Raw genomic sequence first — 14,328 nt, forward strand, 5'->3', positions numbered from 1 at the left:
GGGGGGGGGGGGGGGAGGGGTTCATGGTAGAGGTGGGTTAAGAAGAAAACATTGTAATTTGAGGTTGGAGGAGAATTTTGAAAAATGTTTTCCTTAGTTTTTGGAATGAAGTCATTTTTCTTAAATTTGAGGAAAATAAATTGATTTGAAAAATATTTTTCAAAATATTTAAGCCAATCAAACATGAGAAAATTGGAAAACATTTTCTCTTTCATACCAAACACATTCTAAAAATTATAAGTGCGATTAGAATTACCCAAAATAATATAAAAAGGCCAAAAATATCACCCATCGATATGAGGACTCAGTGAATCGAGCAACAATTAGACAATAGTATATAACTATATAACTGTAAAACAAAACGTAAGAGAAAATATTGTTGATATATATATATATATATATAGGTAATAGATGCATGCTTTTCGAATCCTTTGCGTTTAAGCATATCATATAATATAGTATCTTACAGAAATTTCAAATTTAAACTTTGAAAAAGAATATAGTGGACGATCGATCGGATTGTCGACGATTACGACATTTTTTCATTAGCTGGAGTAGTACATAAAGTTGGAACACACTAGAGAGAAGCATGTGAAGAAATCTTAAATTCATAAATACATGTTTTACAAGGAAATAATAATAATAATAATAATAATAATAATAATAATAAATAAATAAAAAAGAATCAAATTTGTTAGCCATCATTTTCAAAATACCATTTTTTTTCATTTTTATATATGATAGCCCTTTTGAAAATAACTTCTTCTTTTAAATTTGTCATCACTCTTTCTGCCTTGTTAGTTGGCAAAATTTTCTATTTTCTTACTGCTGAATTATACCAGATTTGAAATAAATAATTGTGACATCAAATAGTTTGGTGTTTAATATTGGGAAAGGTATGGATATATATATAGTAGTGGAGCAAAAAATTTTGATTAAGGGGATATAAAATCTGAAGAAGTGGACACACAAATTAGTCGAAGGGGGTTCGACATCTACTATATATGCATAAAAAATTATTTTAACCATATACAAATTGTATAATTTTCTGTCGAAGGAGGTTCGGATGAACCCCTTAACCACAAGGTGACTCCGCCACTGGATATATATCCTTCGTTCAGCTAGATTAACAACATATGTTAAGTATATATAGATATGTATAGTATATGTATATTTAGTATAAAATATATATTATCTATATATTTTTTATATATATTTTATAAATTAGATGACTGAATAGCTAAGGCTCGTAATTATTCCTTTTATTATTTGATATATACTTGCATGATTGAATTCGGAATCGCAATATTATTGTATATATGGCCCATATATAGCTTGTCCCAAAATATCAAGCAACACTAATTTTAATGCACATTTTCAATCTTTTAATTCTTTTTTTTCTGGACGTGACAATTTTCACATGACTAGTTTCCAATTTTTTTTGAAAGTTTTTTGAAATTATTTAATTTAAGAATTTTGTCGTGTCCTATTTCGTCAATCATGTTATAATTTCTATATAATTGTACCTTTGAAAATGAGTGAAGCAATATATATATATATAAAAAATTATAATAGTCTCCATTATGATCTTTGAGAAACGTACTCTGATATGTTTACATTGATAGAATAGTTTGAACTTTGAAGGAATATTGGATTGCAAGTCTAATATAAACTGAAAGAATAACTTGCAATAAATCCAATTACGTACTCCCTCTATCGCATTTTAACCGTTTATTTATATCTTTTTTCACATCCATTAAAAAAATACTGTACAAGTACAAGATATATATAGTTTACTAAATTATAGTAGATTGATTATTTTCCATGGATAATATTAAAATTGAAACTAAAAGTTAGCGTTAGTTTTAAATTTCTAAAGTGATAACTATTTTAAGTTAAAGTAAATATTAAGGATCTGTTTCACAATAGATTTTGGAAGCATTTTTTTTAAAAAAAAAAATTCTTTTAGCAAATATTTATTTGACTATAGAATTTGTTTTAGTTTTTTGGAGATTTTGAAAATCATATCCCAAAATCTGCCCCAAGAAACCTAGTTTTGGGCCAAATGTAGTTGTTGATTTTTTAAAAGAATGTTAAAACATACTCCAAAGTTTATATTTATTTTTTTAAAAAAAACATCTATTATTACCCTAACTACTTTCTATTTAACCTTTTCGATCAACTGATCTGGAAATGCAAGCTTGTCGTGAAGAAATTATTCGTAGAATATGAAAAGATTATATAATAAAATAGTTGGTTATATAAGTAACCTTGTTATTATTTATTTATTTTTGCACTGATGAATCTTCGTAACTAATTGTAATTTGATGAATTATAATAGCTAGTAAGAGTATTATTTATAGTTTTTATTAAAATACCGTGTTATGATTTTAGGATAATGTATTAATTAGTTCATTATAAAAATAATTAATTTTTGCTAAAATTATGGATACTTTTGATAGTTTTTAGAATATATATATATATATATATATATATATATATATATATATATTAATAAAATAAAATAAAATATATTTTCAAGACCCTAATACATTTTGAAATTTCAATCTAAACTTCACCTAAATCTAATTTTCATAAAGTATTTACAAATATATGTTCAAAACGCTAGCTAAGTACAATCCTACTTGGCGTAAAGTTTTGTGTAACAAAATTGTAATTCAAGTAACGAGCAGACAAACTCAAATAACAATCTGCCCATAGCTGTTCATGTTACCTTCATTTTTTTTTCCTTTGTTTGATTTCGGTGTTTGTTATTCGCTTTGGGGATCAAATTATCAAATTCGTGTGGAAATTAAATTATATATATTTTGAGGAATAAAATTCTCTATATAAACCGATTTCATTCCTCACCAGAACTTTCTAATCAAAAATAAAACTTATTATCCACCGCAATCTTTCATCTTCACCCCCTTTTTAACCATTAAAAAACAATAAAAGAATAAAGGAACTAGCTTGATCGCATAATATGGTATATATTCATTTTTCACCAAATCAGCTTATAATTGAAAAAACGAATGATAAAAAATAAATTTGCGATAAAATACGAGAAATTTTATTAATTTTTTCATATGAAAATATATTTTTTCCTCACTGATTCAATTAAAATATTCTTGAAAATAATTATTAAATATTTTTAAATAAAAAATAGTGGTTTTTTAAAGTTGTGTCGACGTGTGGGGATAGGGGTGAGATTTGATTAACGTAAGATAACATTCATGCAAATTAATAAATTGCAAGAATTGTTGCGTGTGGGATGAGATTTGGTCTTTACTTTACTTTTTCCTAATTAAAAAACATATTGCAAAAATTATTATGAGTTAGAAACTTGAAGATCATTTTTTTTTTCTTCAAAAATTATGATATATACGTTTTGAATTTTGAGAGTCATACTTTTAAATTTTAATCGTGTGAACTTGAATATACAATCTTTAAGTTTGTGAAACAAAATTTACAAATTTAAAACTACATAAAAAGCTATAAGTCACAATATATTTCAAAGTGAACTCCTTCGAATTCTCCAATTCGAGATCTGAAAGAGTTTATCTATCAGTTTTCTTTTTCTTTTTTTCCCCATAGTTAATCCATTGAATTATTTTTTAGTAAAAGGCAAATGGCTTTTTTCAATTACATAAAACAGTGACCAAACACAATGCACGTTCCCCAAAAGCCAAAAATCTCTTAACTTTTTTTGGGACTAATCAACACATGGGGTTGTCTTGCTATAAGTCTATGGGATCCAATGCTACTATATACTCCAAATACATTTGTACAAAAAAAGTTAATTTTAATATGATCATTTTCGAATTTAGATTTCATAAGTTTAATTTAAGCTCCAACGATAAAAAGTGTTAATATCAATATGTACTTTGATAAACTATCCCAACCATCTCGATTTTTTTTTCAGTGTCCGTACAATTCAGTTAATTTTTGATTATTTAATCTTACAATAGAAGGATTGCATTGTCATTACGATGTATTATATATTTATTAAGTGAAATAATCATCTATTTTAGTATAACACGTAAAGTATATATTAAAATATTGTTTGAATCACAAAAGTGTATAATGTATCTGATAAAATATGTCAAAACCAACGTCCACTCTAAATAACTATCAATATTTCTCAAAATTGTATGTAGCTTCATTAACGGATGTTTATCTTGATTGCATTTTATTTTTTGGCCAAACATGCAAAAAGTAAAAGTATTATTAAAACAAAATTTCTCATCAGAATTACCCAAAAAATTATTTATATTATTAAAGAATGTGTCATGAAGTCAAATGTCAATCTATGAAATTATCCATAATAATGAGTATAATAACAATATAAATATTAAAAATTTATAAAGATATTTTTCTTCCATTATATTCTATTTTTATTTTAGCTAAAAAGGAAAAACAATAATCACGAACGCCCACCGTGGGGCTCGAACCCACGACCACAAGGTTAAGAGCCTTGCGCTCTACCAACTGAGCTAGACGGGCTTGTTGTTTTTTAGACATAAACAAATAATAGTCTAATAATTACTAACCATAGGATTAAAAACTTTAGTTCGAGTTTCTATTCACAATCCTTTAATATTTGTAAGCTTAATACAGTTCTCTATCGAAAAGATGCCAAGTACATGAAACATGATTTTTCTTGAGCCGAGAATTTATTGAAAATAATTTTTTCATTCAATAAATATAGGAACAAAGTCTTCATAAGTCAAGTAGTAAAATTTGTTAAGTCTTCAAAAGTCGAGTAGTAAAATTTAAGAAGGGAGGAATAAAATATGTGTACACTGAGTATATTTGTTGTCTTAATTTATAAATGATAGAAATAAAATATGTACACACCGGGTATGTTATTGTCATAATTAATAAATGTACTTAAGTATATGGAAAAAAACTATGTTTGCAAAATTCGTACCAAAATTTATTTGTCAAGTCTTCAAAAAGTAGAGTAGTGACATATATAAAGGTAGGGATAAAGTATACGTAACACGTATGTTGTTTACGTAATTAATAAATGTACTAAAGTAGTATATGGGGGAAAAACTATGTCTGCGAATTGCAAATTCGTAACAAAATGCATTTGTCAAGTCTTCAAAAAGTGGATAAGTGACATATAAAAAATCTTAACTAGGCTTCTTCCCTAAAGTTTTCAAATGGCTTAAAAATGTAGAACACATATATATACAGAGGGAACATGAAGAGAATGAGTAGAAATGTGGAATGATAATTTCGTTCAATTGACATCACTGGAGAAGAAACAACCCTTTTCCACGAAAACCGGAAATTCATAGTCCAGACATAGAAAACAACAATAACTTCATCTCAATCTCGAACTAGTAAAACACACAAGCAAGTAGAATACAAATCCTAGGCCTAATCACCGATAATAACTTGTTTTACATGCGCGCACACAAAAAAAAAGAGACTAAAATGGATCGTGAAGGCCAACATACAAGTCGATCCAACAACAACTTCACCAGAGTTTTACTTCTTCAAGACACTGCATTTGATGAGAGTCACCCAGTTAGCTAGGATATTAACACGAGGAGGAACTATGAAAACGGATCAACACATTACATGTAAATGATGGACTGACACTCTTGATTGCTGACAATATATGATGAAATAATGAAACAAAAAGAAAAGGACAAGACGTGATCTGAAAACTCACTTGTACAAATATGCTGCAATTCCAAGAATGATGCACAACAAAATGATGTCAATGCAAAAGTTGCGACTAGATCTCAGCTGGAAAACAACCAAAGTTTGTCAAACAAAGCTCATGAGTAATCCTAGTGTGCAGATCACATGCTGCAACTGAAGACAGCAGCAATTCAGTTTACCTGGTTAACTGTATGCTTAAGCCTAACATTGGTATTCTTCAAGTCCGAGGTAGCCCTGTCCACCTATTGAGAAGTCAAACCGTATCAATCTTTAGCTATGATTCTTTCCATATCAAGTATTACCAAAAAAAAAAAAAAGTTACCAACCTTTGTGTCAATCTCATCCATCAGAGGAACTTGTCTATCCAACTCCTGCATAAATTGCATCGTTTCTTTAGTGCCTATGTCAATTGGAATGATACAAAATAGAAACCATAAATGCAGCAAACCTCATTCATATCACTGGCCATGTTCTTCAAAGTATCCAATCCTTCTGCTATGACCTCCAAACCTTGGTCCTGTGTGACGTGTAAAACTAAATCTTAAACATAGTCCAGGAAGAAGCAAAGAAGTGTAAACATAACCTCAATTAAGGGGAGAAAGCCTAATTCAAAGAATTTCATGATAAACTACCCAAAAAAGAACATGCCTGTCTCATTTTTCGCATTTCATACTCTTGCTTGAATTGACTTGACTCTTCAGTTTGTTGAAAATATTCATTGTCAAATTGTCCATCTGTAAACAAAGCACACTCTGTAAGTTATCTAACAATCAACTGTAGCCTACAAGAATGAATACTTTTATTTCATAAATTGTGTTGTTAAAGGCCCATTTTAGTCGCACTTAAACCCTGAAGCTTGGTGAAGCCCAGGTTAGGTGGTTCGCCTAGTTTAGCAAGAGCTTGAGCACAGTTATGCGACTTTATCGGCAATAGGCTCTATCTTGAAGAGGGTGGCATTGAACATTAAAGATAACTGAAAAAGAGATGTTACGAGCGAATATGTTACTTCTTAGGAAAAGGAATTAAGACCTTCAATATAAGAAAACCACTACTTAAAAAATAGGAACTAGAGACAGACAAATTTTGTAGCTAAACAACAAAGTCCGTCGGTAATCCTATTTAGCGACAGATTATCACAAAGTTCTGTTAGCTACGAGCAAATTAGCGATGGATTACCAATGGATTATCACAAAGTTTCGTTAGCTACGAGCAAATTAGCAACGGATTTCATAGGTAATTCCAAATTCTTTTTGTACTGAACTAGTCAGTTAAGCTGCATTATAAACTTAAGACTGCATCTTTGCATCTAAACAAAATATTAAGTTGGATTTTGAACTTAATCTACATCTTTCTACTACATATATTTGTAGTTTTTTCAATTATTTTTTGTGTTTGTAATTATATGTTTCTTGCATTACATATATACTCTGTTTTTTCTTCATTGCATCTTTTTTTTCCTGAAGCTCGTGCTTTAATTGCTGCACACTTAGAGCGCCCCAGCAGATCTTGGGCACTTTTTCCCGTTGACAACACTAAATACACATGCAGAGAACAACTTACAGGAAGACCCGTCAAATGGCAGAAATCATCAATCACCTGAATCAAATTTCATTTCCGGGCGAGAACCAGAAGCTCTCCATCCTCCAGATTGTTTGGGTGGAGCAGCAGAGCCATCTGGTATGGCATTTATTCTATCTGGCAGTGCAAGAATCAAATCATTACGGGCAGCAAGTTCTTCACCCGAAAGTCCTTTGACCTGAAATCGAGGGTTTTTAGTATCAAGGCAACTATTTAGTCCCACAGATAACCATATAAACTCAGATTCATTCTTTTGGTAGGGAGGTCCAAAGGAGAGCACAGCAAAAGTAGTGAACACAGACATATTAGTTATCAAGTAACTGATAAGAAGCTGAACAGCATTCGAAGTATCAACAACCAAAGAATTCTAAGCTCCATTACTTTATCTTTGCCCTGAGTCCTTGTTTACTCTACAAATGAAGCAAGCTAATAACACTAGTTTTGCAGATCAAAGTTAATAACTCAGACAAACCAGTCAAGACTGAGGCAGATATCCACTTATAATGAACCAATGATACAATACAAAGTACAAAGACTCATAAACACCTAAGTTACTTTAACTTAAAAAATAGACTCATAAATTAAGACCTTTACTAAGTTATTTCTGATCACTGTCCTTTGATTTTAGAATGCGGGAACTGGGAAAGATCAAACTCTTATTTTAAGTTTGAGAACTGGTGGTTACAAACTGAAAACTTAAAGGAGATGGTCAAAAACTGGTGGGACTCACTCAATGTTAGGGAAGGCCTGATTTTATCTTAGCAAGTAAACTGAGATACTTGAAAGATAAACTCAAAGAGTGGATTAAAACAAGACAAGGAAATTTAGGACTGCAAAAACAAGGCATCCTAAGTCAATTGGCTGAATTAGATGGGATCCAAGACCAAAGACAATTGACAGATGATGAGACATATTTGAGAGCAGTCCTAGCAGTTGAATTTGAAGAAAATGCAAAGAGGGAAGAAATTGCTTGGAGACAAAGGTCCAGGGCTTTGTGGCTAAAAGAGGGGGCAGAAACACCAAGTTTTTCCATAGAACTGCGAACTGTCACAAGAGGTACAATAACATTGACAAGCTGTCTGTCAATGGAGAATGCACACGGGAACCATCATTAAATTCTATCAGAACTTATATGCTGAAACAGAAAGAAGGAGACCCCAATTCAATGCCAGATCTGGTACTATGGTGAACGAGATGGATAACATCATGCTACAAGAACAGTTCAGTGAAAAGGAAATAAAAAACTGTGTTATGGCATGTGCAAGGGATAAAGCACCTGGCCCTGAAGGTTACACCATGGCGTTCTTTACAGCCTGCTGGGATGTGGTCAGTAAAGAAGTAGTTGCAGCAGTGCAGAACTTCAATGCTCAGAGCTTTTTTGAAAAAAGTTTCAATGTGACCTTAGCACTGATCCCAAAAAAGATAAGGGCAAAGGAGTTGAAGGACTTCAGACCCATAAGCCTAATAGTCATTTACAAGATCCTATCAAAAGTTTTGACTGAAAGGCTCAAGAAAGTAGTCTCCAAACTGGTGGATACTCTGGCCTTTATAAAAGGCAGACAGATCATGGATGCAATTTTGATTGCAGATGAGTGTGTTGATGTCAGAAAGATCAGCAAGGTCCCAGGTAAGCTATGTAAGTTAGATATTGAAAAAGCCTACGACCACCTTCACTGGGGATTCCTCTGGAAGACATTGGAGAATAAGGGTTTTGGTGAAAAATGGATGAAATTCTGCATCTCGACTGTGAAGTTCTCCATTTTGATAGATGGGTCTCCTTCGGGATTCTTCCCATCTCAGGGAGGATTGACACAAGGGGACCCTCTATCCCCTTTTCTCTTTATTCTGGCAATGGAAGGACTAAATGACATGCTCAGGACAGCTCAAATAAAAGGATGGATAAGAGGATTCAATGCCAACATGAATGATAGGCAGGGCCTGGCCATATCACATTTACAATATGCTGATGACACCCTGATTTTTTGTGATGCAGAGAGCTCTAGGAGATAAGAGCAACTAAAAAGGCATATGGAACAATATTCTGGAGAAATATGAGAAGAAGCTAGTGAATTGAAAAAGCAAATATTTGTCTCTAGGTGGAAGAGTTACACTCATCAACAGTGTGTTGGATGTCATGCCTACATACATGATGTCAATTTTCCGAATGCCTGAAAATGTGATTGACAGAATGGATGCCATTAGGAGATTTTTTTGTGGCAGGGAAACTGTGATCCTAATGATCACAAATTTCATCTTGTAAATGGGATCAAGTCATTCAAAGCAAAATAAAAGGAGGTCTAGGGATAAGGAATCTAAAGCTGTAGAATCAGAGCCTTCTGATGAAATGACTATGGAGATTTGCATCACAGGAACAAGCTTTGTGGAAGGAGAAAATCAAGGCTAGGTTTGGAATGGAGAACAAATGGACTACCCACATGCCCACACAACCTTATAGGACTGGAGTATGGAAGTCTATCAGAAGTCAGTGGATCAGTTTTGCTAACAGCTGTAAAATAAAGGTAGGAAATGGGGGAAAACACTATTTTGGGAAGATGTGTGGGTTGGACGGGAGATTTTGAAGAACAGGTATCCTGACCTGTTCAATCTGAGCCTTCAAAAGGTATCCACAATCAGAGAAATGAGAGACAACCAGGGGTGGGATCTCAGGTTTAGAAGACACTTGAACAACTGGGAAATTAACTAAGTGGCTGAACTACTCAATACTCTGGAGCAATACAACGATTTAAACTCCAATGAGGACAATCGATTTTGGCTACTAGACAAGCAAGGCAGATTTTCAGTTGGTTCAGCTTACAAGAGATCACAGAGATCAGTCAGTGTGGTGGCTGGCCCTGGAAGATGATCTGTAAAGTCAAGGTACCCTTTAAGGTAGCATGCTTCACTTGGCTACTAGCCAAACAGGCCACACTCACCCATGACAAGCTTATGAAAAAAGGTTCTCAAATTTGCTCTAGGTGCTCTTTCTGTGAATATGAGATTGAGACAATAAACCATCTCTTTCTACATTGTAGAGAGGCTATGAAGTTATGGCAGATTTTCATTAATTTAAGAGGCATAAGCTGGACTATGCCAAGGAGCATCAGACAGGCTCTAGCTTGCTGGAATAGAGATGGAAATCAGTCAGGACACAGGGAGAGATGGAAGATTGTCCTGGCCTGCATTTGGTGGACTATATGGATGGAAAGGAACCAGAGGTGCTTCGAAAACAATAGATGCTCTCTGCAGAAACTGAAGATGAACTGCATGGTCCTTTTCTTGTTTTGGTGTAAACATGAATATCCTCAAGAAGAAGAGGATATTCCTAGTATTCTAGATTATTTATGAAGCAACAATAAGGTCACCTTTTCCTATTTTCCTGTAAGTATTACTGGAATACTTTTGGAGTATTTCTTTGTTCATAATACAAGTTACCTTTTTCAAAAAAAAAAAGTAGAGGTAGAATAACACAAATTCACCCCTTGGTCCTTATTTACACCATAAAGGAAACGTGCGGCAATGACTAGGTTAAGAAACATATACAAGGCTAGAGCACCAACATCCACAACCTCATTTTGGTAATGTCTACCCCAACCATCTCCAGATGATTCACGAGCTTTTCTGGTCAAATACTCGAACACAATCAAAAACTTCTTGGTTTGATTTGGGAGGGGAGCATTCCCACCTCTATCTATCTAATTATTTTTGGATATACAAATGGAAGCTCTCAAACTATTAATCCCTCAATCTGATGGAATAATACTGATTTAAAACCTCTGAATTCCAGTGGTTAAGCACTTTATCATGCACACTCCCATACTCAAGTCACTTTGCTCAATATCTTCCCAATTATCTTCAGTTAACTTTTATGTAGCATGGACATGAAATCAAAAAACAATTGATTATACGTAAAAATGCAAAATCCCCCAGAAAGCTATATAATGTACAACAACAATATACCCAGTGAAATCCCAAAGTGGAGTCTAGGGAGGGTAGAGTGTTGTTGTTGTTTTCATAATAGGGTTGTGCAATATTAGAGTTTTCTCAGTCTCTTTTGAGCAACTGAGTTTGTGCTCTACTTCCATTCTTCTCTCAGCCCTCTTCATCTCTCAACTCACCCACTCCCTTAAATTCCTGTTCCCATAAGCTTGACGGCCCTCTCTCAGATTGTTCTTGGAATTTCAACTCTCTCAAACTGCAAATGCCAAGCCAACAGCCAAATGCAACATCATCCCCATCCCCCCACCCCCACTCTTTTTATCTCTCTCTCATAGATATAATTCTCCTCCTTAAAAGGAAATAGCATGACCAATTGCATTTTTTGTTCGTATACTCTTGAATCCTAACCTATCCCTGGATCGAAAATAAAAATCTCACTAACAAAAAGACCAAATTGAAATAGCCAGAGCAAACCCAAATTGAGGAACCAAACGATAGTGTAAGTTAATAGAATTATTGAAAACTAACTGAATGAACAACCTTATTTTCCAGGCTTAACAAAGTATTTTGACAAAATCTGAAATAAGGAAGCAGTACATGAACATGATAGTCATCAAGTAGTGACATGGCTTCCAGAATTTGAATTGTTAGACTCAAGTACGATATAGTGAGCCTTCTATTTTTCTTACATATTGGACAACCAAATTTTGATTTAGTGATGTTTAACATGGTACTCCCTTTGTCCAATACAATAGTTGTCCACTATTGACTTGGCATAGGGATTAAGAAGTAGTAAATGATAGGGGTAGTTTTACCCAATTACCCTTATTAAATACAAGTCATCTAAACATTGAAAAATGAATAATCTTTAATAGCAAGGGTAAAATAGACACATCATGGTAAAATATTCATCGGTTATATAATCTGGACAAGTATTATTGAACATCCCAAAATAGTATAGTGGATAAGTAAAGATGGACGGAGGGAGTATAAAGTAACACTTTGACTATATCACTCCAAAAGTAAAGCAAAGAAAGCAACTTTGGAAGATAGTCATGTACTCACTTACAAACAACATTGAACTTAAGGATATCACGCTAATAGAAAGGAAAATTGCATACTCCTTGAGTTCATGTGGGTTTTCCATTTCAAATAACCATGGGGATCCAAATTATTGGACATTTTGTTGCTAACTAGGATAGGACAACTAAATCCTATAACTTATTGGGCTTTTTTTTGTAAAATAGAATCGTAATGCTTTGCATCAAAACCTGGTGCTCATGCTGCCAATCAAATTCCCTGTTGCAATCCAATATTCTTTTCATTAGGACTATTTATCGTATCCTTGAACCATTAAAAGGGAAAAAACTAACATCAAACATAATGTGCTAAAAGTTACATTGCATCTTTCCGCGTAATAGATAACACCCTCCACCGCAATGCCCCTTTTTTCTATAAGTACACAGGATGATCTGCACACATCCCCTCCGCAAAGCAAATGACCTAACAATAATCTATATCACTGATCAATCAACTACAATGTAGTAAAAAAAACTAGTTGTGATCAACTATATGAATCCTACAAATCCATTCTATTTATAATTCATCACAGATCTTTCTTTAATCTTACTTTTCACCCCGTCCTTCCCAGATCTTTCTTTAAATCTTACTTTTCATCGAAATCCAGAACCAATCAACCAAATTAACATAACCCCTAAAGACTTAACAGAACAGCAACAAAATCCAAGTAGAATATAACCCATCAGCTAATTTCAACACAATTACACAACCAAATCAGCTAAAACAAAAAAGTCAAAACTAAACCATACCTTCCTCACAGCCAACCTCTGCAATTTCGGAACCTCCTCGAGTAACCTCGCTTTAGTTCTCCGAATCTCAGCGTTGATCGCCACAACAGATGCCCTATTTTTCTCATTAGAAGCTGTTTCCGCTTTCTGTAACCGCAAAACAAAAAAGATCTTTAAATTCTCAATTGTCCGAAATTAAACCCTAAAACACACACATACAAAAAAAAAAGAAGTAAAAAAGATCAATTTTTTAACCTGGAGAGCAGTTTCGATGTCGGATTCAACTGAAGAATAGAGACGAGCGAAGGCGTCGTCGCCGGCAAAGTTGGAATCTTTTTGCTTGTCGACGTCGTACTTATCGTATTTCTTACAGATCGAGTCCACCCGTGTGAGAATATCAATTACACTCATTTTGCTTCTTCTTCTTCTTCCTCCTCCTCTGTAAATATTAGAATTTTCTCCGATCACGAAATAATACAGAAGAGAATTTCACTTTGCAGGCACTCTTCATAATACAGACTGGAGTTTTGTTTTTAGTTTTTTTTTTTCCTTCTTATTTTTTTAGTTTTTTTTGAAAAAAATATATATTATACGTACAGGGTTTTATTTTGGGTTTAAATTTATTTTATTTTATTTAAAGGAAACAAATAGTATTCGAATTAATTTCTATACTGACATTTAATATTAAAAAATATAGAATTAGGTACCTATTTTCTTAGCGTGGAAAGTGATTAGTTCAGGCTTGGAGAAGCTTTTTTTTTAATTTCAAAAGTCGCAGAGCCTATGTAGAAGAAGTTGTAGAAAAGCACCGTCACAATTTAAATTTCAACACATGGATTAATTTTGGACTGCACCTCTCCTATAATGTGCCTTATTCAAATTTTCAATTAGGTCCTTAAGACCTACAGCTAACCAACAACAACAACCTGCAGCAATTCATACCAACAATATACAATATAAACTGCAAATGACTTATTCAAAAAAATGATATCAAATAGGGCGTCTAGTCTTTATTCTATAATGCCTTAACAAACTAAAGAACTAGTCGAGGAAACGACTAAGGAAATAGATTCCATTAATACTAAGGTGTAACCTAAGATGCTGGAAAGCTAAGAGTAGTTGATATTCGTATTACTTTCATATTGAATAGGTTCAGAGGACGACGAGACGAGCAGGATAAAGAGTAACTCCCAAGAGGTATGTGAAGCTTCTCTTGGTATATTTTTGGTATAGGTATGTAAAGCCTATCTTTTCTCTTTTGGCATGTCTTAGATGTAAGCAGGATATGATATGAGCTTTGGGGTAATTCCATTCCCAGGTTCTG

The 14,328-nt window shown here is 33.2% G+C and overlaps 1 protein-coding gene and 1 non-coding gene across 2 annotated transcripts; both read right to left on the reverse strand.

Annotated features, from left to right (window-relative positions):
• Positions 1–4,433: 4,433 nt before the first annotated feature.
• TRNAK-CUU (transfer RNA lysine (anticodon CUU)) lies at positions 4,434–4,506 on the reverse strand. Its single transcript has one exon. It is a non-coding gene; the product is annotated as a tRNA-Lys (tRNA).
• Positions 4,507–5,222: 716 nt separating this feature from the next.
• On the reverse strand, positions 5,223–13,554 carry LOC129877141 (syntaxin-71-like). Its single transcript, XM_055952626.1, has 9 exons — positions 13,260–13,554; positions 13,026–13,151; positions 7,279–7,438; positions 6,331–6,416; positions 6,131–6,199; positions 6,009–6,053; positions 5,862–5,924; positions 5,690–5,766; positions 5,223–5,518 (listed from the first exon to the last, which is right to left on the reverse strand). The coding sequence occupies exons 1-9, from the start codon at positions 13,413–13,415 to the stop codon at positions 5,503–5,505; spliced, it is 798 nt and encodes a 265-aa protein (XP_055808601.1). The 5' UTR covers positions 13,416–13,554; the 3' UTR covers positions 5,223–5,502.
• Positions 13,555–14,328: the final 774 nt, after the last annotated feature.

This window comes from Solanum dulcamara, chromosome 12 (assembly GCF_947179165.1).
Source record: "Solanum dulcamara chromosome 12, daSolDulc1.2, whole genome shotgun sequence".
NCBI lineage: Eukaryota > Viridiplantae > Streptophyta > Magnoliopsida > Solanales > Solanaceae > Solanum > Solanum dulcamara.